The 26,999-nt window shown below is 35.8% G+C and overlaps 1 protein-coding gene across 3 annotated transcripts in view; it reads left to right on the top strand.

Annotated features, from left to right (window-relative positions):
- Positions 1-26,999, top strand: part of LOC120630230 (methyltransferase-like protein 9) — an 86,903-nt gene that overhangs the window by 9,230 nt on the left and 50,674 nt on the right. For all 3 annotated transcript variants that reach the window (XM_039899376.1, XM_039899375.1, XM_039899377.1), the window contains one exon: positions 20,214-20,404. In XM_039899376.1, coding sequence (XP_039755310.1) covers positions 20,214-20,404 — 191 coding nt within the window. The remainder of the gene's footprint in view (positions 1-20,213; positions 20,405-26,999) is intronic.

Below are 26,999 nucleotides of genomic sequence, written 5' to 3'. Positions count from 1 at the left end.
GACGGAATACCAGCTCTTATATATCTGAATTAACCATAAGCCATATATTTTTATAATAAATATTGTTTTTAATCATCATCATTTTTTTTTTTTATAATTGAATATTTATTGTACGAACCATTGCCACCTAACCCTCAACTCATTGACGATAAAAGGTTGAGTAATTTTTCACTATCCTCAAAGACTATCAGGTATTATAATCGAGAACTGAAACAGACAAAGTACTGGTTTTTTTATTACTACAACGGTCAGTTACAGTTATTTAGGTATAGTGTTCTGATAACGACAATCTCAATCAGGATTAACCCGACCACGCCTCGCTTCCTTTGAGTCCATGTTTAGCCATAGATCGCGGTTATTATTAATTTATTTATTAGCTTTTCAATGAAACAAATAGTACTTTTACACATAATAGGTGTAATGATAAACTCATTACATCTTATATTATGTGTGATAAAAAAAGGCACTACTCACCTTCACCTTTTTTTTTAATCACATAAACAAAAAAAAAACAGTTATACATAAACGATAATAGTACCTAACCACAAAATGCTTAGGAACAACTACCGAGCAAAAATGAAATAAGAAAAATCACTAACATGTTAAATTAGTTGGTAAAAAAGATGATGACTTTAATCTATCCACGTATAACAAGGAGAACTAGGCCTAATTTGTTTGCTACCGATAACACAAGCATGGCCAACCTCTTATCAGAATCCGAAGAAAATTAAACAACGGTTGCAAAAACATATCTTACCTTATAGTCTTACATGGGATTAAGCCGCAGTAGTTGAAACGTGGAGTGTGGGGGGTGTATTTATGTCACCTCGGGGACACAAGCTCTCTCCCCTCCCAATTATACCGCAGTAAAAGTCATAAAAAGACACCCGAAGTTTTTACACGAAGCTAGAAGAAGGCTCACGAAATTAAGAGGGGCGCCGAAATGTGAGATGAGCATGAATTTTTTATAAGAGCAGATGATGGTGCCCCGTTTATGATGTCTTACGGCGTATAATGCCTGCCTTGCACGCGGTGTGCTCTCTGAATCATTGATGCCGCCTTTATTGCTACCACAGACAATGTCAAATAATTAATTACCTGCCCGCAAAGAACCCGACTGACTGCTTGGTCTCATGCGGTCGAACTCAATCAAATACCAAGGTCTCTCTTATTACCAACGTGCTATTACTATTTAATTATATTTATTTTAAGAAGAAATATAAAGTTAAATGCTGTTCGTTGTTAAGCTCGTCACTTGAGCTTGAACCGATTTGGCGTTTTTTTTAAATTATTATTCTCGGAATAAGTGTTTTTCGGAAAAGAGAACTAAAAAAAAATACCAAGTAGTTGGTATTTAAATAAGATTTTGTATTAAATTTTGCCATTCTTTGGTTAACCGTTCTTGAGTTTATCAATCATATCATAAAATGGCAAAGTGGGAAAATGGTTGTAAGCTAGCAACCATCCGCGGGTGTAAAGTGAGACAGACATGCGCGGGGCGTTTTCTCTGTTTTTGGACACAATAGGATACAATAATGGCTGAATGGTGATACTGTATTTTCTTAATTCAATGATAGCAAAACTTGGCAATTAATTATTCGCAATAAATAACCAAATAAAATTTTATATTACTTTGTATGACTTCAAATACAAATCGGTGTCCAGATTAAAACTATTCAGCTAACATTTCAATAACTTTTGTGACTTCATAACTTTAACATTATTATTATGTTTTTGGTTACGCTCGACATACTCCGCTGTTAGACTTGAAACGTCCCACTGCTGGGCACCTGTCTCTTCTCTCGAAGCAGAGTGTGGAGATGTTCGATACAAAGAAATGATGCGTATCGTTAAATAAACTGGTTGGCGAACGAAAATATACTAGTTTCCAATAACCGATCATAAACTTTATTTTAAGAAGGTTGATACGTTTTGGTCACAAGTACGGGTCGAAAACGACCTGAGACCTGGTTAACGCAACAGCGATTTTCGTTTCGTGCATGCTTTATGAAACAATACATTCTCACGTTTGATTTCTTATGGACCTCAATTGATTTTTTTACGAGTGTGTTTATTATGCTCCCAATGTGCGAAATATCGATTGCGAAATTCGCTCATGTGAGCACGCGAGATTTATCACCTATAGCTAAAACATTTAAAGTGGGTGCATACGTAACATACCTTAATTCTTTGTTAAGTAAGTTCATAAACTCAAATAATCTAAAATATGAATGCATTTTTGAAATGAACGTAATTTAGTCATCATCTAACTGATATACTACCTAATTAATGTAATGTAAAAATACAGCTGACCCAATGGTCAATATAGTTTGGGTGGCAAAGGCGACTCAGTTCGAGTTAATACCTAACCGTTATTATCATAGGTTATTTTTTATTAAGACTATTAATTACTATCTGTCATTTTTTATTGATATTCTTAACATTACCGATTTGTTCAACGTTGTTCTACCAGCACAATCTTTATCAAGACCAACTCCACAAAGAAAGAAAAAAACTCTAATATAAAGGGGCAGATCCAACTTTAAAGTGATGGTACTATAATACCTCGCAGTGAGTGTTTACGTAACCGCTGCCGTGTAGTCACATCGTAAAGTTTGAACGGAAGTTTCACGCTCAATGGCGAGGTGCCCCAACAGGGACCGGGTTTACAGGGTACACGGTATACCCGACCCTGCGGTGCGTGCGTGCCAGTCGACCTCCGGTCGCAGCTAATATGATTATGACAGTGCTACGTGCCAACCCAGCTCCGGGAATCCTCGCACAAATATTCATTAATCTTTCACGGTCCGACGTCCGCCGCGATGGAGATTTAATCAGATTAAGGATCATCTTTTTGCGGGAAAAGTCATGCCCTTTTGTTGCTATTCGGCCTTCGCTCGCACTTTTGTGCTGAATTTATGACAGACGATGTTTGTTCAGAATGTAAATTACGTAAAAGAAAACGGTTCCCACCTACCATTTTTCTTCGTCAAGTGTTTATTGTTAAAAAAAAGTAGGTATACGGGAATGTGGTATGGCATCGCTCGCAGGGCGTGCATCTGTGTTCGTAGACGGCGCCAAGACGACTGTTGGTGCCCGTGAACCGTACGACCTCGCCACGCAGTCTGCTACAAGCGGATTTTCCCGACCGAGTACGTTTAAAAAGCGAACCGATTAACCGCCCATATGACAATTGAAATAGTGTTTGTTAGTGTAAAAAGAATAATATAAAAAATCTTTTGCGAATACAAAGGTAATGTTACAATAACTCTACGATAACATCTTTCGACACGGGATGAAAAATAAAAAAAGGTTGCGCATCTTTAAAAATATTAACACTTTAATAGCCATTCGTTCAGTCCGTTTGATTCATAGATAGGAGGCGAAAATCCGAATAAAAAGTAGAATTAAGCGCGGCGAAACGCGCGTAAAATTATTTTACCATTGTATGCAAATCGACGCCGCCGTGATTATTTTATTTCCTAAGAGTCCCGGACTATAAATCTTGGTTGATAAACGAAACCGGCCAATTGATTTGTGGTTATAAAAATAAACAGCTATTTGCTTGCAACTTTAAAAAATAATCCACACACGTTACTTACGATGAACTTATATTTCCGAAATGGATCATAAATCGACATTTATATAAAGAAGCAACTGAGACAAGAAAATAATGAATGTGAACATAAATTCGGCAGAAGTTCACATCTACGAGCTTTGCGCGACATTTGAGAAAAAATTTGAGTTTCGCGATTGTTAAAATGACTGCATCTAAAGATATTTGATGTTCGTTAAAAATGATGCGTCGAAACACAATTGAAAATATGATTCTGCAGCAATTATACATATTTTGATATTTGGTGTATTGTACATTTTTTTATCATTTTTATTCAATGTTCTATGGAGGTTTATAGGGTGTGTAGCGATGAAATAATTTAATGAAAAAATATAAAACTACGCAATAAAAAGCATTAGGCTCGTTTTATGTTTGAAAATGTTCGTTTATTAGTCTGTCTTTTTGGTGGAGCTAATCTTCGGAACATCTGAAATAACTTTCACAGGATAACAGGCAAGTAGAGGACTATATACATAGTTTAGAGAAAGGCGAGTATTCATTTCGGAAATGAACCTTATGGGGTGAAATGTGGGTGGGAAAATTGCTTATGAGCCCTTCTGTGACTTTCAAATTTAAAAGAGAATTTATTCACTTTAATTAATCCACTAAGAAAAATGTTTACTAAATTCTTTCCGTTAAGGCTTAAGGCACGAAATGGGGTTAAATTATTCTAAGTTTTTAAAGTTTATGTACATTAAATATTCTGTCAACTTTAACCAAATACTTTTATAGACGTTATCATAAATTTTAAACCGTAAAGGTGTGTAATAGGAATTGTAAATATGGGCAATATGGGTATTTTTTATTCAGGTTCTAACTAAACTTTGCTCGCGACTTCGTCATCTTTGTGTCTATATATTTGATTTGGCTATTTAATCCTAGTAAAGAAATTTTGCCCTGTTGATGGGTTTCCAATTAAGATCACCGAACAGAAACAAACAAAAATATACATTTTCACAATTATAATATAGCTTAGTATAGATTGTACACGTGTGAAATAGCAGGCAAGCTCCAGTTATAAAATGAGAAGCTCATCCTTAGTCCGAGCGGCGCGGTGTCTAATGCAAGAAGCGTTGCAAAAACCTCTAAGACGCGACGGGAATGTGTCGAAGCCGCGTTCTGGGGCGCGTACGTACAGCCTATAAAAATACCATCGAATGAAGCCCCTCTCCATTTCTTTTTAAATCAATTCAATCAACCGCCAGCGAACGATTGGCCGCCGCCGAATATTGTTGTCACAAAAATTCAAACGCCGCACGTCTACTGCGAATGTCATAAATATAAATCGCTAAAAAGCAGCTTAAATCATAATTGAAATTGTTGATTGACAGGCACAAATGTGAAGATACGGCGCTTACGTTTGGCCATTTATTATTAGAAATACCCTTAGTTGTGTTGATTATCGTCGTACCTTAATATCCCACTGCTGGGCAAATTTCTTTTTTCATAATCCGAGTATGTTTTACATGTTGTTTAATTTTAAGGGGTATTCCAGAAGCTTTATCTTTCGTCCAATTCTCTTATGTGCTATCACTTTGCTACATCTTTCCAGGCATTGAGTGTTTTCTACAGACACAAATACTAAACGCCAAAAAAGATGCAATCTCTGTGCCAAGGAATTGGGACATTCTAATCCCAATTCTCTTTCTCGGTCTGCGCTTGTGGTTCTTGGAGTATGTATTCATGGTTGGTATTTCCAAATATTTGTGAATTTCCTCATTCCGTGTGCACCAGAGATTGCTCTAAGGACAATGTTTTGGAACCTCTGGAGTATCTCAAGGTTGGAGTATTTCATAAAGAGCTTTAATTCAATACGCTGCTCAATTACGGTGAGGTAGGCTTACTGTTATTGCTAAGGCGTCAGCGACGGAACGAACGTTTGGCTGCCAAGCGTCACCTTATGGCCAAGCTAACGCCATCTATTATAAAAATCCTAAACGAGGTGTTATTGATAAGCTGTCCTCGCCATCATCCTGATTCTGTCCCACTGCTGGGCACATTTCCTCAAACACCGAAGATACATAACTTTAAACTTTAAACTGCGTAAACAACAAACTGTTAAAGGCGTAATCCTAATTAATGCCCAGATACGGCAGTAGCGTTTAGCTTGTAGGCGTCTCTACAGTAGATACACTATCTATTAGCAATACTCAACACTTAGATATATTACTATATTCATCAGCATAATTAACCCTATCGTTAGGCACCGGCGCACCTTCAATATAGGAGAGAGAGATAAAGAGCTTTAGAACCACCATGCTGTTCCAATGCAGAAGCAGACAATTCTTTGGGCTCAGCACGGCTTCGGTAATGTAGTACTGCAGTCTTAGGGCGTATTCATATTTTGCTAACTTTTTAAGTGGTTTCGCACGACCACTCAGAACAAAACAGAGCATTTTTTACAAATAAAATTTTCGAGTTCTCTTTATATGTCAATGGATAGGCACTCTATAAGTGAATTTTAGTTGCGCAGAATTTATTATCTAGCTCTCGTCAACAAACAAATGCGATTATAAGAAAGATACGTACTTCCTAGACCGCTGTCAAGGAAAATGTAAAGTGCGTCTAGATGAATTAAACATTGTTCCTTTAAAAATAGATTCAAGCTTATCACCACACCAACATCTTAAAGGAAACAAAACTACGAAGGTGCCTACTTATCCTATACAGATTGAATGTAAATAATCACGTGTGCAAAATGAAAACAAAGTAAGAGCTAATAAATTTAATACTGAGATTTTATTTATTTCATTCTGTGGTAATATTTTCTGCTTGATTCCATACATGTTGTATGCATTTTACATTGTTAAAACTTCCACCAACCCAGCTTCACCGTTTTGATGTTAACATAATTTCTTATTTCACAGAATAGGTAATATGACTTAGTATCACGTCGTCAGCACAGTTAGTGATATTGATACACCACGAAAGTGAGAGCTAAATTCAATCTACGCGCCACGTCAAACTTGTATAACTCAAAAGTTATTATGCGCTAAACTACAACATCTAGCAACCCGTTAGGCCAAATTAGTGCGATACGCTGCTTGCACCATTTAAGGAACTAACTACCGACACTAACCGATGATTGCGACGGCCGATTGGCGCAGTGTACACTACTTTTGTGTGATGAGCATGAATGTTTTTCAGTGTCTGGGTGTTTATATGTATATTCTAAGTATTTATGTTTATTATTTATAAAAATATTTATCAGTCATCTCAGTACCCATGGCACAAGCTACGCTTACTTTGGGGCTAGATGGGGATGTGTGTATTATCGTAGTATATTTATTTATTTATTATGATATAGTCAGGCAAGCAAAAATATCACATTTTTTTATACTTTGATCAAAGTGTAAAAAAATTACAAGAAAGGGAATACAAACGAAACGTTAACTCTTTTTGTGATACTGATTATGGTCTATAATCAGAATCATTAAAATTAGATTGACGATTCTTGTACATCAGTTCAAAAACACGTCACTTATTGAAATACTCGCGAAGTTGTATTAATTTGGGTTGTGTTTTTTCATTTAGTGAAAGAGATCTACGCTGCCAACGTTCAAAGGCAGCCGCTTTTTGTCACTACTGTTAATTTCAACGGACAATGGACGCCTGGCGGCGCGCGTCTGCACAATCAGGCCGGCGTGAGCAGCTTAAATGCTCTCTTTACCGCTCAATAATTATCATTTTAGCAGCTTTTGAATATTTTGCTTTGTACAGGTACTAAGAATATTACCTTTTCTATTAGCAAACCAGCCATGTATAAACCGATATCATAAGTTGTAATGAAATGAAATCCTGCGTATTTCCGGCTCATAATTCTCGAATTTACGGGGCAAGAATTAAACACTTCGGGAATATTACTATCTATTCAGTGGGGAAGTGTTAAGGTTCAATGAATGAAATTTATTTTCTGCTCAAACCTCATCAACCTAGTATTTAAATTATCACTGTGAGTAGTTTTAAGTTTAATACTTATTTTAGATTATAATTACAATGCCTGTATACACCTATAATTGTAGTTGTAATGACACTCAACAGGATTTATAGTTCTTACACTGTTTAATATTTTATGAACGTTAAATAAATATTAAATTTTTATTCAATCAGTACGAAGCTCTTCACACACGGATTGCTAATCAACAAGTGTTCGTTGTAAGACACTAAAGCCTAAATGATGTCAGTTAAAAACACACAGCAATCGCAGTTACCTGTGAAAGTGTCCCCTGGCGGTAGCAAAAAGTATCTTAATTGTGCAGTAACTTAATTGTTTATTTTTTTTAACCCGACGTTCAAAGGTAGCCGCTTTAAGTCAATACTGTTCATTGTTTTGGACAATGGACGACGGACACAGCGTTCGTCCAGACATAATTACTCTCCTAATCGCTGACCTCATATTATAAGAGTCCGTCTTTATGCAAATTGCAGTATAGTTAGCGGCAGACAGAGCAGTTTAGTATACCTACCATGAGTATGGGAACAATCTCATGAAAATGAGTGTTAAATTTTTTAGATTAAGTCGAAGGATTCGGATGATTAGGTATATTTTTAGATACATATCACCTTTTTATATAGGACAAAGAAAAATACGTATTTCTTATTCTTCGTAGTTCGTATTTCTGTCTGTAATCACTACCTTTTAAAATTCCTAAACGAATTGTTTTTCACCAAATAGGTAGGTAGTGTAATGGCCAGATAACACTGGTGACGGCTGGTGATTCTTATCATTCATCATCATCATCATATCAACTCATTACATTACACATTACATTACAGGGCTCGGGTCTTCTCCCACAAAAGGGTTGAGCGGATTTGTGGACTTTTAATCTTTAAGTAAAGATTAAAAGTCTATTAATAAAGGTAGCATAACGCCGAAACAGTTACGCAGTGTTTGTTAGCTCTGTAAAATTTTAAAAGTAGTCTCAGTTAAAGTAGAACACTGGATAAGACAAAACAATGGATAAGGGTAGAAACGTTCACGTTAAACCACCAGTACCGGTTTTTATTACGATCATAATATTGTGGTACATAATTAAAGAGATCCGCTAGACATAGCTATGCATAAGTACATCTCGTACAGTTTAATCAATGGACCAAATCTATTTAATTGGAATTAAAATTAGATACTTTACTGTTAGACATTGTTAAATAAAGCTGTTAAAAGATAATCTCGCACGTAAAAAGTGAAATCAATTCGGGCACAAACCTGACCTATAGTTAACCTGCGCTTAATTCACCATTCGGCCTGGGTGGTAAGCAGCGACGATATTGTCTCGAGAAATAACGGCTGATTTTACGATCAAATCGCCTCAGTTGGAGCTTAATGTAAAACCAGTTTAAATACACCCGTAAATCTCTTTGACGCGTGCCTACGCCTCGAATCACATTGCATCGCAAATATGGCACCAGAGCCTTCCATATGTTAAAGTTTAGAATGCTCCTACATATATGAGTAGGAAACATACGTCACAAACAACGTGCATGTGTTGTACGTGACTACGTTTTTCTTTTCACTGACGTAGATTTGTTTTCTTGAGATAAAAAAGAAGCCTTTTCCACTTGACGCGTCGAACCGGTTCTTAACCAGGATATGTACAATTTTAGTTCAGCTACCGTTGTCATTTATTTTCAAATCTATTTTTAAGAATAAATATAAACATGATCCACATGTACCGAGTGTTTCTTATTTTATACTTAACGCCAAAGTATTTGGTATTTAAAATAATGACTCTGAAATTATAAATAGTAAAAAAGAGGTTACATTCTGTAGCACGTATGTCACTTATCAGCCCTCGAAAATTCAAACGAAGTCGCCAGCTTTTGTTTATTAAATTCACCTACCTAAATACTCTATTAGGTTAGGCAAAGCCGGCTCAACACCATCTAATTCATCTAAATGAATATTAAAATCGGTCAGTTTTATTTTATATATCTTAGGTTATAATAGTACTTCATTATCAGTTTTTTTATAACTACTTGCCGGCCCTTGGTCTGTAAATTTGAAATGATACTGCTTAAAGCCATTTCATTCAATACAGTCTTTTGAAGTTGTACATTTTTCTGGAGATGCCTATAAATCCTTTCGAAAATGAAGTATCCGCTAGATTTAAATGTAAAGAAAGGGAACTCTTCACTGAAAATCATCTTAAAATAATTCAAAATCGTTAGATATAATCAAATTTTATGCTCGGTAGCAACCTAGCCTTTGATTTAGACCACAATAGAATCCATAATTTCAAGAACTGATTAGAAATTACAACATTCAACATCGTAATGGCCACACAGAGTTACATAAACAAAAACAATGGATTTCAATTATACTAAATGTTAATTCTATTGGCAAAGAGCGAGTGATCTTTGATTAAAATTGCTATTGTCGGGATGCATTCCCATAGTCCGGCGTGCGGAAATAATGGTGGTGGAAATGAATTGTTGCCGCAATTGTAATTTACCAATCGGAATCGTTGTTCATTGTAATTGCACTATCAGGTGCATTTCATTTATAATAGTATTGTTCTTCAAATATGTTTGATAAATGAGATGTTAACTAATATCAAACTAATTTTAATAAACTTTCTTAAAACTCACGAGGCTTGTTTGATACATAAAATACTATAAAGAACTGTTATGACAAATTTCACTTTCAAACTCTATGTAGATTTTCGCATGAATGCGATCCACAATTGGTTATCTTTAATCACGATGTCACCTCGCGTCCTATTGCGCCATTTTATTTACAAAGCATCCTTGAATCACAAAACGTTATGGCAGTCACAAGTCATACCTATGGTGATACAATTTAAAAAATCCTTTGCAATTCCGATGCCGGGTGTTGAATGAAAATTGCCCCAAAGGATGTTAAGCCTGGAGGGCTTGGAGGTCACGTTGGTCCATAAATCCCATCCCTCGATAGAACAATTAAAAGACGAGCTCAAAACAATTACGCAACGGTGGCCCAGAGGCGTTCGTGATACCATAGAGTAAGAGCACACAACATCCATCGTAATGGTTTTGACTAGAAGAAATCGTTTGCAGGATTAGTTTTTATACGATTTTTATAGTTGCTTTTTGTATCAACCCATAACCGGCCCAATATAAGACACGGGTCTCCCCTCACAACTTTAGGAAGTAGTACCTCAACGAAGCTAGCCGAGTGCGGATTGGTATGCTCACGGTGTAGTATTTTTATGTGCGTTAGAAGTAACTTTGACTTTTTTTCTGTCGAGCAACTTGAACAAGAACCAAAAATTTGTAATGTTCGTTGAACCACAACATTCTATAGAAAAAATGTAACCCCAGTTGCTAAAGTTGCATAAAAAAGCAAAGTAGTTATTTCTTTACTTTATGACCACTTTTTGCGTATGTCTAGTTGTAAGATAATAGTTATATCCCTAAAGTTATAGTTATATACCGTAATATAGTTATATGAACTAAGTGCATAACTGCCTTACTATGGATCTTAAATATCTTACTAGACTAATCCAGTATTTATATACACGCTATGTTTGAACCCTGTTTTTCTCTGAACATCTGAGCTCAATTCAGTTTAATCCGCGAGAACCAGGCAAATCTGCACGGTCAACAGCTAGACTGGTGTCGGAGTGCGCAACGATGTGGTGTATAAAGATTCATCGTCATCATCATATCTATCCATTAACGGTACGCTGCAGTGCACGGGTCTCCTCACACTTTGAGAACGGGTTAAGACCGTAATCCACCACGCTGGCCCAGTGTGGATTGGTTGCGTATAAAGACCAAAGAAGTTATAAATTGCACCGTGCACATTTGCCTGGTTTTGACGGATAAAGCAAATTATACTCAAAATTCATTGTACCTACATAATAGAATTCAAACCTGTATTGAAAAAATGGGTGAATAAAAAAACCCTTGAGGTCCTAAAGATACACATTTTACTGTGAATGTATAGGAGCTCCAAAACACTAGAACCATATCCCAGTAGGATTTATTAGACTTTCCATAATTTTTAGCATCAAATTTCACAAAGAATTATTAGCGCAATAGCTTCTACAATGTTCTTTGGCCACATTGATATTTCGCATAAGCATAAAATATCGATTAAAATCTATACAATTTAGATAGTAGGTAGTGCAATTTATCTTCTGGTAGCTTTGTCTAGTGTTAATCGAACACAATTGTTTTACTGCCATAAGTCATTTTAATCTTTAATTGAGCCTTCTAGACATATATATTTCCTCAAGGCTATTACCATACCATGTTTATGTTATGTTATATCAACGCTGTAGATCCCTTTAATCTAGATCTTAAATCTAAATAATAAGAATAGGAGAAATTTAAATTTTGATATAAATACTACAACTTAGGTGAAAAAGAGGATGACGAAATTACCTACTCAGACCACGACACCATCTATAAGCTCGTACACAAATAAATAAAATGAAGTATCTGGTTGTCATATAGAAACAACTAGCTCTTATGCATTACGCCACGTAAAAAAAATGTTAAAGTGGTACGTGGACAGGGACTGAGGCAACCGTCGTAAATAAACTCACCTGTTTTTTTTTAATCTATTTAAATATTGACGAATATGATGTGCAGTTGGAAATACTTGGCAACATTTTTGATTGTATTAACATTAGGCCAACTTCTTTTGTTTATAAGCAGTGGTGTGCACTTCATACATTCACAAAGGCACTGCCTACCAGTTTTTTTTTTATTTCTTTTTAAATACCCGTATAGGATATGGATTTTCTCATTTGATGTCCTCCGCATAAAGCACAAAACCCTGTGCACGGCAATATGATAAGTGTCTAAACTAAACTAAATTGAGGGAATTTGTTTAATTCCCTTAATGCTATTCTTTTTCAGGAGATTAAGTGTGAAACGGACAACACTACTTTTTGACCTAAAAATCGATTCGTTAAGTAAAGAGTTAAGTGTGCAACAGAATTGACACCATTAGGTGCCAGTTATTCTCATTTCTTTATATTTATTATTGTCGAATCAAGCATATGGCCTATGTGATCTTAAGTTGAAAACCATCGCCTAATTCAGACAAACACATCGCAGGGCATGCAACGAACACGTCCCGCAACCTGCCGCCCTATGTCCATCAACCTACGGCGAAGGTGCTAAGCCTCATGTGTCTGTAATAACACCGGCACCCACGCCCTTCAGATGTTGCTTAACGGTAGAAATAAGTACTTCCCCGGACGAACTCTGTCTCAAAAAGCTCTTCTTTCAAACTCTTATTAATGCAGTACCCAAACAATGCAGTTAAACGGATAAATTCGTTTATCATTGTGGCATCCCATGTATTCCGCAGAGCGTAGAGTCCAGGCGGCGGGCAATCTGCATCAGGCTGATCCCATTTTAATGGAGCGCCGGCAAACAAGCTCCGGAGCCGCTTACCGGCAAATCCACCGAGATCCTATGCGCCACTTAGTTACTACATTTTATCTTTTATAGCGTCTTCTGCCCAAATAAATGTTAGAAGTTCATGCATTTTATCTATCAATGAATTTTCTGAGATTATGTTTAAACTAATATGAATGCAAAAGTGTGTAAATTTGTTTATATCTATCGTCATCATTGGCACTACAACCCTTTGTGCTCCAATCGATTTCTCCACATATCACTATCTTGTGCCCATGTCCAAGAGTTTAGCATGCCAATGGCTTGTGCATCTCTGTTTACTCCATCTATCCAGTGCAACTTTGACCTCCCGATTGATGTCCGCCCATCAGACTGTGACGTCAAGAAGATTTCTTTGGTTGACGAGAATCGTTCATGCTTTGTAACATGTGAACCGGCCCACTTCAATGTTTGCTACCAATGTTCGACTCAAATTCAAAGAAAATTAATGCTTTATTGCACGATGCTTGAAAAAGCAACTGCTGACTTTCTTGGCGGCTTCTTCCCGGTAGAGTCTGTCTTTCAAACCGGTGGTAGAGTCACTACAAACAGACCGATTGTCGTTCGTTCAAAAGTGCTTCTTTTGAACAACTTTGGTACGGTGTAGCTTGCATCCTAGAGATGGACATAGGATATTATATTTATTCCTGAAGAACTTTTACAAAGAAAGACTTAATATAGGGATAGTATGATGATGGAAAGTAAATCCTATTTTATCCCGGGAAAATTAAAGAGATTTTTAAAAACCCAAAATAAACGCGAATGAAGTAACGCACAACAGTAGCTAGCTGTTGTGCGGAACTTCTTCCGCGTAGATTTTTATGATTATGCTATAATCTAACCTGATGTTAAGGGTCTCTATACCACAGCGTATTTTATCGCACCAACAACGCGCGTTTTCATAGCCATAGAGGTCCAAGAAGCAGTGTTCCGCGTTTATAGACAAATGCGTGGATGCAGTATGCGTTGAAGTTTGAATCTCGACAAATCAAATGCGTTAATACATCCTGCCTGTATTGACGTATCTCCACATTCGTTAGGTGCTTACGTCTTCCGACGTATGAGTGTATATGCATCGACTTGTACGCGCATTTGCATTGCGCATTTGGATCTGTAATTCGTAGAACAGTAAGGAAACATCGAAAAACTTAGAACAAACTGTAAAGCAGAGGGTTATAGGAAACTAAGACAGATTTTCACAATCCGCAGCTAGGTAGGTATATATATATTATATAGATGTTAATTACTTATTAAACCTACACTTACTTATCAATATAACTTCACAGTTTGGTAAAGAAACGTAAGAAATGAATGAGTAATTTCTATTAGTTTCCGATTATTTTACGACTTAAGCAAATGCAACAATATGCTTTTTGGGTTTCTGCTATAAACACACGTACCTACGTGAAACGCAACTCGCCCGGGTGTATAAAATATGCCGTTTTCATAGGCTCTAAGTAATATTCGTGCCCTGTGGTGGGCCGGTAAAGGGTTGATATGATGAATCCATACCATAAAAAAAAAACAATGGACACAACAAAAATAAACTTAAAAAGTAGGATACAAAGGGCGGCCTTATCGCTTAGTAGCGATCTCTTCCAGGCAACCTTAGGATTAGGAAAACCAAGAGAAACCGATTGGTGGGGTATAATATTATTATATACATACTTACGAACAAATACACACTATATATATCACTTATCCAGATTACACACATAAAATACTAATAATAATAAATATAAAAAATAATAAACTAATATACTATAACATACGATACATATTTATATATGAGTAAGAGTTAATCACTGTCGTCTTTATTGCTCAAAGATAATAAAAAAATCAAAGTCAAAAGTCAAAGTCAAAGTATTCGATAATTAACTTAAGGAGAAAAATAAATTGAGTATATATATTTTTTTCTTGCTTTTGTAAATTATAAATTATAATATTAAATTAAATGTTTAACAGACGCGTGTTTAACAGGGCGTCCCTTGACAGCCCACTTTTTTGAGTCCACCATCTAAAGACATCTTGTAGAATACCTATACACAGGCAACCTTGTGTTATTCCAAGCTTTATCCGGTTGCGTAATCACAGCGTAATTACGTCCAATCAAGTCGTTTGCTTATTAAAATACAATCAACGAATTAACAAATCAAAACCTAATTATCTAAAGGTAATTTTTTACAGGCAGACTTTCATTTAACTTTACTGTAATTAGATTTTAATGGGTAGTTGTATAATACGAGCATGTGGGCAAGTAGAAAATTGTTCTGAGATTTATTAAATCCATATTGAAATAAAAAAAGCGAAAGGGCGTCGGTTTGGTTATTTTTCCCATGTTCAGCTCAACTATAGCACCGATCAACGAAGCTTTGCAGAGATAGGTAGGCATAGGGGTAAATTAAACGAGGATTTCTTTTAAAACATTTTCGAAGAAATTCATGGTTACGTGAAACAACCAAGACAACCCATCATGCACTTCAAGTTTTGCAGACCCAAACTTATGGAATGTATTTTTTTTATAGTAATAACTTATAGTTTTTTCTTTTCTTAGTAATTTATATATTTTTTTTTTTGCTGTTTACAGCAGTATGTACCCAGCGGATTTGCATGCTATGTTCGCATCGAGAAGGCACAATTATATACACATGCCAAATAGTGCTATAGTTTATATAAGAGTAAGCAGATAATTGTAAATTTTGCGAACTAAATAAAAAAAAATGGTGGACCAAGCACACCTTGGTAATTGGAAAACTATCGCCTATAAACAAAGCTACTAGCTACTAGGACAGAACCACATCGTACTAAGTGCCGGTCTATGTGTATCAACCCGCAGCCGGGTAATACGCGGCCGAATCCGCGGTTACTAGTTGTTAATAATGCGATATATTAAATAGTAGGTACCTACCGCTGGAATGACGGCTATTCATTGTGCATTAGAGCTTGGAAGTCACAGCTCGCAATGCACCGCCATTTGCCTGTGAATTGCCGCTCGTCACCATTTATTTCACATACTTAAATGGGAATTAATCTGGCATTGTGCAGGTAGAGCGCATTCAGAGTTAATATTTCGCTCCGTATTGACAATATGCTCGCACAGGTCTTTGATTCATTAGCCGAGAGGCGAACGACCGGCGTATAAAATATCTGCATCCCCCCATTCGTTCCATCGATGCACCTTCGTTGACCTAACCGCTAACGAGTCAACGGAGGATAATGATCGCGTTCAAAGGAATATGACAGCTCAAGTTGAAGAGTAGAATAACGCACAAAGAATTCAATAAATCCGTTTTACAAGTGACCTGTTGACCAGTATGTGAAAATCGGTAACCCACATAAAGTCCTTAAAATAAACAACAGTCATTCGGCCTCAATAGCTCGTCGAATTGAATAAATCATTCTCGATTTGACTTCCTTAACAGGTAGATTTTTTAACAAACATACTTTTATTCATGCAAACCTAGCTTTACACGAGCAGAAATTGAATCCTAAACATAGGTCTCATAAATAATCGAGCGGAGCGCCTGTAAGAATACATATTGGTTAAAATTCAAAAACAACAACGCGGAAGTCATTTCGCTACAGTTATAATGTCGTATCTAGACTTTTCAGCTCGTGTTTGATATTTTTGGCCCTGGCACAAACTTTAATTTTTTGCCGATCATAGCGTTCATACGGATGGACCGATTTGAATGATTTTTTTTAAAAGTGTTTAATCGCGATATTTCTTATTAGATTTACAAATATCATCAGTTCAGCCATTTTAGATCAGATCTTTTTCTAGCTGGTCTAGATGTTTTAGTAGTAAACCTGATTGTCATTAGCTTTAGTAAATTAAATCTCACTGCAATCAATTTTACTTCGACTTATTTTTACAAGTACTTTCTCGAATCATTACCCTCACTTCTAACCTCAGTAGCTATCACACCATTTACGTTAAAGTGGCGTAAATAAACCTGATGATTTTCGTTTTAAATTCTTGCCTATACGTCTAGCCATATAAGTTATATTTAAAAAATATGTATATTATGTTACACACACGAGTTTCTTCCTGGTTTAAATCCAAACTACCTCAATTCCAAAACACCAGAGGTCACGTAGGCCTGTATTAGCATATCTGTATCTGTTTACGTCGACTAGTTCCATAAAAAATCGACAACAGTAAATTAGAACATTGTTCGACGAATAATCTGAAAACAGTGTATTATCAATGACTGCGGCATTCAAAATTTTCCACGATTTGTATTCCGTCTGGAGAATTCGCCTCGTGAGTCCCGTAGTTCCGATGCAGGTTATTTTAAATGTAAAGACGGCTCATTGCATAATCACCAACGTGATTCGCCGTCAGTATTCCCTTATCAAATATTTATTTGTCTCTACTTTTTTGTAAGGTACCTACTCCATAACATGTTAGTTTTAGGATTCCGTATTATGGTAATAAAACCGTTATGGCATCGTGGTATTTTTTGTCTCCGAGGGTTTTGTTTGTTTGTTTGTTTGAAATCTTTATTTCACACACACTTTATACAAAGTAAACACATATACAGAACAAACTTAGAATATAAAATAGAACGTGCAAAGGCGGTCTTATCACTAAAGCGATCTCTTCCATACAACCTTTGACGTTAGGAAAACGAAGGAACGGGTTGGTGCAGCCTTTTTGTTTTCATCATCATATCAACCTATTACCGGCCCACTACAGGGCACGGGTCTCCTCCCACAATGAGAAGGGGTTAAAGCCGTAGTCCACCACGCTGGCCCAGTGCGGATTGGTGGACTCCACACACCTCTGAAAACATTATGGAGAACTCTCAGGCATGCAGGTTTCTCACGATTTTCCTTCACCGTTGAAGCAAGTGATATTTTAATTTTAATATATATTTTAATATATATAATAATATATTTTAATTTAATAAACAGTTAGTGGGGCGTGCTAGGATTTGAAATCGGACCCCCGAAAGTCAAGTCGAGCTCCTACCCACTGGGCTATCACCGCTTGTTTGTTTGTTTTTTGAATGCTATTTAATTTTATTTTAATAATGTAATTAATTATTTAATGTGATAAATAAAAAAAAAAGATAACAAGTTAAGCTACCTTTAACCGACTTGTGAATGGCCTAACGAGATTTAAAGGATAGTTGTTACAGATATAATTGAAAAATGGGAAATGTCTACGCACAGAAAACAGAACTTTCCTTAGCTATGTAAACATTCATTTTTAGGATATCAAATCATAATCATTATCAACCCTTTAACAACCCTCTACAGATTTTAAAACATATTTCTTTAAAAAAAATTATATTTTTTTAAAATACATGTAATAAAATTCGAAACCGACAGGATTTGAAAAGGCCACTCTCTGTCAATCGCTTATTTCTTTAAACTTATTTTTCTAACATGTGTATTTATATCGATAAAACTCGCAAGTCCACATTGGAACAGCGTTGAGGGGCCAGCTCTCAAATCCTATATGAAAAGAGGCCAGTGCCCACTTGCAGTGGGACGCTAATACGCTGGGAATAATGATCCCACATGATCATAATTTTTGAATGAAACTTACCAATACCTTCTTACCCAGTATAGTGTTATTATAGGAACTACTAGCCCAATTTCTGCGTTAGATTGCCCGTTTATCGAGAAAAGATTTAAGATATAAACATCAATAAAGCCCTCAAGAGGTAATATCATTTCATGCTTAATCATTAATAATTCTTCTGATCGTCGTAATTATTGCAGTGCGAAAAAAAGTATTCAGATTAACCTTGTACTAATTATAATTGGAACCTTGTAGCAGCCTAGTAGTGAAGCGGTGTAAAAACAGAAGTACATTTAGTTTTTTAATTTTTTATTTGTACATCGTAATTGTAAATCAATCATTAGTTCTCGCTTCCATACGTAATGTGTTATCAATTTTTTTGTACGCCGCTGCCGACTTCGATTTTAATATAAAGACAGATCGGGCATTAATTAAGTCGGCCTGATGAGTTCGCCGTCTCGCCGCCGCCCGCCGTCATTACCACTATATGTAGAGGCGAGAAGTTTTTTTAATTCGTTATTATTCTGTGGCGTAAAGAAATGTTAATTCGAGGCAGCGTGAAATTAACAGCCGCCGCAATGCCCTTTGTAGGGCCGCGGCGGCTGACTTAAACATACAACGGGTGACGAGCTACACGCTTCTTTCATACTACGCTCTCTTATTTGCACTCCATTACTCTTTTTATATACTTTCATTAAAATCTGAGCCGGGGAGTTGTTAAACATCAATTTACGATTACGCTCCCGGGATCCGCGTAACATTAATAACGTCTTTACTAATTTACTGAGGTAATCAAGAGTCACCTTTCGATGCGTTAGACGGTTTTTTGCTCCGGCATCCGCTGTCGATATAAAAACTTGTAATCGTTACTAAATTGTTTCTGCAACTAGGGTTTTCACGTTTATTTTTTACTAAAATCTACATCTCCTACATCATCTACATCGTCTCCTCTCTTATAGGAGCGAGAGATTAAGAGCTTAGGCACTAAGAGTCTTGAGCGACTGTTATCTCATAAAAAGTAATAAATAATTAGGTGAACTACCTAAAATTCAATTTTCTAAACGTAAGTTTTAAAATGTAATTTCTACAGCCCTCCTCTATCATGTGAGATAGAAAAATTAACATAGAGGCTGGAACCACTGTTATGACATGATAAGTAATAATTAGGTGACCTACCTGACCTAGATTAAATTTTTAATACTTACATAAGATTTAATTTTTTTTGTTTATTCCCAGCTAATAAGAACATGAATTTTGTTTCTTGATATGAGAGGGACTAGTTATCTTTAAAATTGCGTATCAAAATTCATTTTGATACAGTACTAAGGGAAAGTTTTTAAAACGGCAAACGTAAAGTAAAGATTTTTCCTATTGTTTTGTACATCTTTACATATAGTCCCTGGTTTATGAATATTAAATATAAATGATTACTTGAAACTTACTAACTTTACTTTTCCAAGATATTTTGCTTTTTCGGACACATTAATTTTCGCACTAGCACAGTAAAGAAATTGGGTGAACAAATCATGACTTTCCTCGGACACTTTTTGTCAAGAGCATATCTAGTATATCATTAATAGAAGGTCAAACCAATGCTTTCAATTGTGACCTTACCATTAATTTATTTTGGCCATGTGTATTTACAACTTTATGTTTTGCTTGTTGCAGTGGTATCGAGTCGACAAAAGCCGTTTGAGCCCAGAGTTACAAGAGAAGTTTGTCCAGCTTGAACCCGACCATGAGACGAAGGAATTCCTCTCATCCTCGATTGATAAATCCTCGTGGGTGTGGACGCAGATCTGGTACCTGCTGGCTAAAGCGGTACTGAAACACTTTTGGACCATCACAGACATCAATGGGTAAGTCTAGTATTTAGTTAAAGCTTTTAAGAAGGTGAATATATTGGTGAGACGTCCACAACTTATATTTATTTATAACAGGAATTTTCCTAATTCACTAGCGTAGTAGATTCTGATGCACCTATCTACAGACATTATAAACTATATTTTATTAACCTTAATAATAAACATTATCAATGTATCAAATGCATCACAGTGCAGCACCTTTGTGAGTTCAGTCAAAGTACAAGAGAACAGATAATAAATCTTTTTTTTTTTTAAATAAATTTAAAATGCATATAAAAAATTTCGGAACCGACAGGATTTGAACCTTCGACTCTCTGGCAATCGCGGCCTGAGCGCTTTCTCAAATTAAGCTACGGCTCTCCTAACGTCGATGCCGAAATTAGTATATGCCGTTCACATCAGTCTTATAGCAACTGTAACGTCATCTAGTAGGAAACGTTGCAATTTCGATCTACTTTCTCAAAGGTCCATATTAAAATGAGACACGTTTGGAACAAGAGATGACACATTGCTTTTTTATAATTTGAAAATGATGATATTATAATAATTCATACTGTATTCATGAAGTTACTTTGTTTTTGTTAAACCACAGGTTAAATTATTTGTACCTTCTAATGTATCGAGAGAATACAGCTATCACCACCCCTTTTCTTCCCGCGGTGTCGAACGAGAGAAGAAAGGCCAGCAGTGGCCTCTGAAATATACTACTACTACTACTTACCGACCACTGAGATCACCAATCCGCCTGCCCAGCGAATGGGCTAAACCTCTCGTTGTTTTATTCCAACAGTGAACAGTTCTAGGCTATTAATAAAAAAAAATGCATGTATATAAAACCGATGGCAATTAATGTTTAGTAAAAGACGTCACCACATTTCCAGTGGCGTGCATAGAAGGTATGCACAGGGTATGCAGATGGTATAAAATGAAGGAAATCTCCAGTACAAGTTATATAAAACTTAAGGATAGGCATTGCAAGAGTTATAAAAAGCCAACCCTTAAGTATTTATAACTCGTACTGGAGATTTTCTTCATTTTGTATCATCTGCATAACCTGTGCATTCCCCCTATGTACGCCACTGCACATTTCCTACCATCCACCACCATCTTTGTTTCATAAAAGGTTACCGATCTTTATGCGATCAAAGTCTATCACACACAAATTAAAAACCTCTCCAAAATCTATCCACCGAAATGAGCCTTGGTAGTAATGAATCACATCTTACACAAACGATGAATTGCCGTTTGAATCACGACAATGGAACATTATTAAGTGCGTCCAGATTCGTCCAATTACGCCAATTACAATCTCCTGGTACATAAGTACATGCGAGTATATTATTTCCTCATCCATTGTGTTGTATCTGCACAAATTAACTAATTCGAGTTGCCGATAGTGGCGTCCATGCATCATTTATCGATATTTAATTTTTGTTATAGCAAAAGGTCTTCTAGTTTGTGTTTTATTTCTCTATATAGAATAGATTGAAATTCTGTTAGGAATGGTTAACAATTTGTATTAAAATGTACTTGAAATTGAAGTAGTATCATTATTTTACAAATTTTTTGCTTCGCTAAGTGCTAAGTAAAAAATTTAATACCATATGCACAGCACGTTAAATATACTTCCTTACTGCTTTTATGGTGATGAAATTTACTGTGAGCAACGTGTAAATGAAAAGCAAAATAACACTTCACAAGCTTTTGAGGTACATTATGTAAGTAGAGGTACTCTGAGACTTATCTGTGAAACCGAAAACCTAATAGTTTTGAGTAAACCACTGCCATAGTTTTTATTGAAAGAAATCAGATACAGCCTACCCTAACAGCCCTACTAACATCACATCACAAAATTAAAATCATGTGACTCCTGTCACTTTGCTAGATACACGTCTCGTAGCGTAGGTACTATGCGCATGTCGGTCTTTTATCTTCATTATCGTTGTCATTCATTAATAAACACTTTGTGAGGAAAAATAAATGTGCTTCTTTGGATTTTAAATTTTTAAATGTTAGTCCTTATGAAATATACTTATGCATTCTTCAATATTATTTCGTAAATCTGTTACACGCTGTATATAATCAGGGAGGTGCTATAATTTGTTTTTATACCAGTGCAAGTTAGCCCTTGGCTGTTATCTTACCTGGTGGAAAGTGACGATGCAGCAATATTAAAAAATGGTCATAGTCAGTTCCTATGTGATATCATACCAGAATGCTAAATTGCTAGGCAGCATTTTTTCTCAAACTTATATAACTAAGTAGGTGGGGTAGTGCCGCGGCCGACGGTTTTTAACCCAATGGAAATTCATACAAATGTCCCGTTTTAAAATAAACATATGTATATATAATATACATACATGTACATGTTATTTGTGTTTTGAAATTGCAGTTATATTTTATCGATATCGATATTACAAGTTAATTCTCGCACTGCCCGCGTCCGGAGCGCTCTCTGTGAACGCGCAATGAAAACGATCGCGCCCGGGTGTCTATAGCGGGCACTAATAAATAATTTAAATAAATTGACGGACGAGATTTACTCATTGGCTGTTTCCGTCTCTCGATTACGCTTTATTTATCACTTACTACTTGTCGACCAATCCCCACGGCTCCAACGTGCACTGCAACCGCTCTGAATTGCTTAGGTGCTAATTTTATTGACTCTGCGTGCACCTTTGTGGTATTAAAACTTACTTCACTTTGCTCATCCTTATTTTAATACGTCAATTAGCTAGATAGATTAGCTCTCTTTTTCTCCTTGACATTCAAAATACCAGTAACCCGTATTTCAGGTGTTATGTCGACAGACAGTTCTTGAACGAAATGGTGACAAATTACACGTCACAACACTTTGCGCGTACTTCTGATTTTAAGGGCGAATTATAAGAAAAAGCTAAGTCTTATACGTATTTATGATATATCTTTTTTCCTCTTTTTTATAGTAATAATTGACGTACCAAGCATATAGCCTATCTGACGGTAAAACCATCGCCATTACTTCAGCAGCACTTCGTAGGCCATGCAAGGAACACCTATAAACTGCCGCCCTGTTTCCATCAACCGGCAACCACGCCCTTCAGATCGGAATGCAGTAACGCTGCTAGGCGGCAGAAATAAGTACTGAAAGTACTCGTACTTCCCCAGACGAGCTATGTCACAACAAGCTCTACCACTCTCTCGTTATTATTGTTACAAATGATCTTACAAAACATTTCTGGTGTAATATCTATTAGATGGACATACAAAAAAAACAATCACTGGGTTTCAAGTGATTTAAAATAAATAGAAATCTATTGGAATCAATTAATTTGGACATTTACACCGGAAAAATCAATAGCGTGGAGCGAGCGTTCATTGAGTCATTTATCCTAACTATAGGCGCAATGATTAATATCCCGGATATTTTGCTTAAGGGGAGCGACGTCACTGCTGCTTCCTGACGAATGATTTGTGCGGGCGATAACACGAACGAAGGCTTGCAATGCCTACCCCTTAATTAATCGTGCGAGTTAACTTTTGTCTACATTCCTAATTGTCACATTCATGAGTAACCCTACCCTGTGACTTTCTGCTACCAGTTACCTAAGCATTTCTTTTTTAAAGGTTTGGGTTTTTTGACATTATTTAGAAAAAAATCATTATTAATCATTATTTAGTTATATTTCTTAACATCCAGCTCTTGTTTCATCTGTATCCCTCAGCTTCAGAATCTTGACCACTGATCACTAACTTTTGGATTTTCTAGTTTACTTTTATCTACTTTCCTAATGTTCTACGTTTTAATTTTTATGAATAATCCTACTCCATACTTTCTGCTACTAGTTGTCTAAGTATTCCTAGTAAATGTTTAGGGTTGTTTGAGATTGTTTAGAGAAAATCGAAGTAAGTTTGCTCCGTTAACGTTAATTCCATATTCGATCCAGTCTAGGTTTTTAAATGTGCGTTCCAGAGATGCAGATAAATCATTGCTGTTACTACTCTTTGCACTAATACTAGTTGCATGAGAATTTCTTGTGACCTTTTAGGGTTGTTTTAGATTATTAAGAGATGGCAGATCCGTTCACAATCATTCCTTATTCTATGCAGTCTAGGTTTTTAAATGTGTGTTCCAGAGGTGTAGAAATAAATCAATTAATGTGATAAGTCTAATTATCTATTGTTTTGTACAAAATTTGGAGAGATTTGTCTGTCTGTCCGTCTCTTGTTTCTTCTGCTGTATACCTTGTGACCTACAGATCAAACTTAAAGTCTAAACTTTCTTTATTAAAATAAACTCTTAGCATGCATTTTTGATGAGAATATACAATTTTTTCCTTAATCTACCTTAATTAAAACGAGAGCTGCGAGGTTTTTTAACACACTCTGTTCGAAGAAGAAGCCCAAAAACACTTCAGTCCTGATATTATAATTTTAATCACCATCATACGTTGTCTTAAATACGTTTAAAAACTATCAAAGAACAATCTAGTTAAAGCATTATACTCAAGGAAACTATCAATTTAAATCGTTTACATAATCCTTTTTATATACCTTAATACGACTTTCATTCCAGCATTTATAGTTCACTCCCAGAAAACTTCTTGCGTTTTTTAATAAGACAACGCGTTTCAATCAATGCATCAACCACCTCAAAACAATAATGTTGACGCAGTCAATAAACTGCCAAAGTCAATTGGCTTCAGTTCGCAAGGCCACTCCTTGTCGAATGAATTGACAGACGTCGATACGAACTCAATATTACCTATATGTGACCTTATAAAACTGACTTTTTTTTCAACTATTGTTTAAACAAATTTTTATTTAATTTAATTAATAAATTAAATTAATAAAACTGTTAAAGATTATAAATGCTAATGTATGTTTGTTGGTAACGCTTTCACGACGACTGATCATCATGAAGACTTTTCATGAACTTGGTCAAGAATACAGAAAAGGATATAGCCTAGCCTAAGACATAACCTTTATTAAGTGAAAAGAAAATATTTTTCAGAAATAGAAAACCCTAATCGATTGACAAAACCAAGATAACCAGAGCGAAGCCGAGCAAAAGCTAGTTTTGTTATAATAAAAAGCATTAGGAATATATATGATACGGAGATATATATATATATATATATATATATATATATATATATAATAATGTTACAATATCCCTTTCAATGAGTATTTGAAATAAAGACGAAATTGCGTTTCTGTGAAAATACAAGAAACAACATTTGAAGCCTTCACTTCAGGTCTCTAAATAAAATAATGTCTTGTTAAAATAAACTATTAAATATATTTTTAAATTTCACTTATGACTGTAAAAAACACTGGTGACTTTAATAAAAGCTTCGATATACGAACTCGAGAAAAGAGTTCTTTACATCTCCCCCTTCGGAGAATAACAATTTCATTTGACGATGTCTGTAATTGTTCATTCATTGATAAAAACTGGAGATAGTTTTGTTATGTGGTAGAGACTTGACATACTCGTACGAACTCGAGAAGAGTTAATATATATACATATATATATTAATAATAATCCTATATTATAAACATGTAAGTTATTCACCAGCGTAGTTCAATCAACTTTTCAGGCATGTTAAAGCAATATTGTTGACAGAGGCAATAAAGTGCCAAAATCAATTGGCTTCACTCCGACAGGCAGGTCGCTGTTGTCGTACCAAGTGACAAGAGTTGATACGAAATGCTCGATTTTGGAATAAAAGGACGTTATAGTACAATAAATATTTTGCCTTGCGTCTTATATCACTAGACTTTTTAGTTTTTTTGGTTCCATTACTTTTGGGAATCACGTTAGGTAAAAATGCTTTAATACATACCTACTAGCGAATGCCCGCGACTTATTGCGCGTAAAATTTTTGATTTCCGATGTGATTAAGAATTGTCTTTTAGGACTGCCGAAGAGGAATAATTCCACCATACAATGCCAAACTGTAACGGGTTATCCAACGCACGTCAAGTAGCTCTCGTATGGTAGAGTTTTCCCGACCATTATCATCATCATCACATCAACCCTTTACCGACCCACCACAGGGCACTATTCCTCCCACAATGAGAAGGGGTTTAGGCCGTAGTCCACCACGCTGGCCCAGTGCGAAACGGCGCCCAGATTTTACCGACTTACTTGACACTTTTTGTTATGTTTTGGAAAAGTTATATTTCAACCTGACAGTTCAATATAGAATGATTATATTCTATATTATGTATATTTTCTATTTATATATCATGTATATTTTATATATTACGTATATTTATTTAAAACTATATATGTATTTGTATCTTTAAATTTTGGTATTTATGTATATCTATCAACACTCTTGGCACTATCCCGTTCTCTTGTTGTAAGTCCTATCTACAAAGGTTGCCTGTAAGAGATTGCTTGCAGCAATAAGGCCGCCTTTGCATGTCTACATTGTGTACTGTATACTCCTTACTGTTTCTTTTCCTGTATGTTATACGTGCAATAGTGTTTCTTCTTCTTCTTCTTCTTCAATTATTTTATCATCATTATCAACCCATTACCGGCCCACTAAAGTGGACGGGTATCCACTCGGTGGGCAAGTCCGGATTGGTGGACATA

The sequence above is a fragment of the Pararge aegeria genome, chromosome 16 (genome assembly GCF_905163445.1).
Source record: "Pararge aegeria chromosome 16, ilParAegt1.1, whole genome shotgun sequence".
Classification (NCBI taxonomy): Eukaryota; Metazoa; Arthropoda; class Insecta; order Lepidoptera; family Nymphalidae; genus Pararge; species Pararge aegeria.
This window is presented reverse-complemented; position numbering and strand designations above follow the sequence as displayed.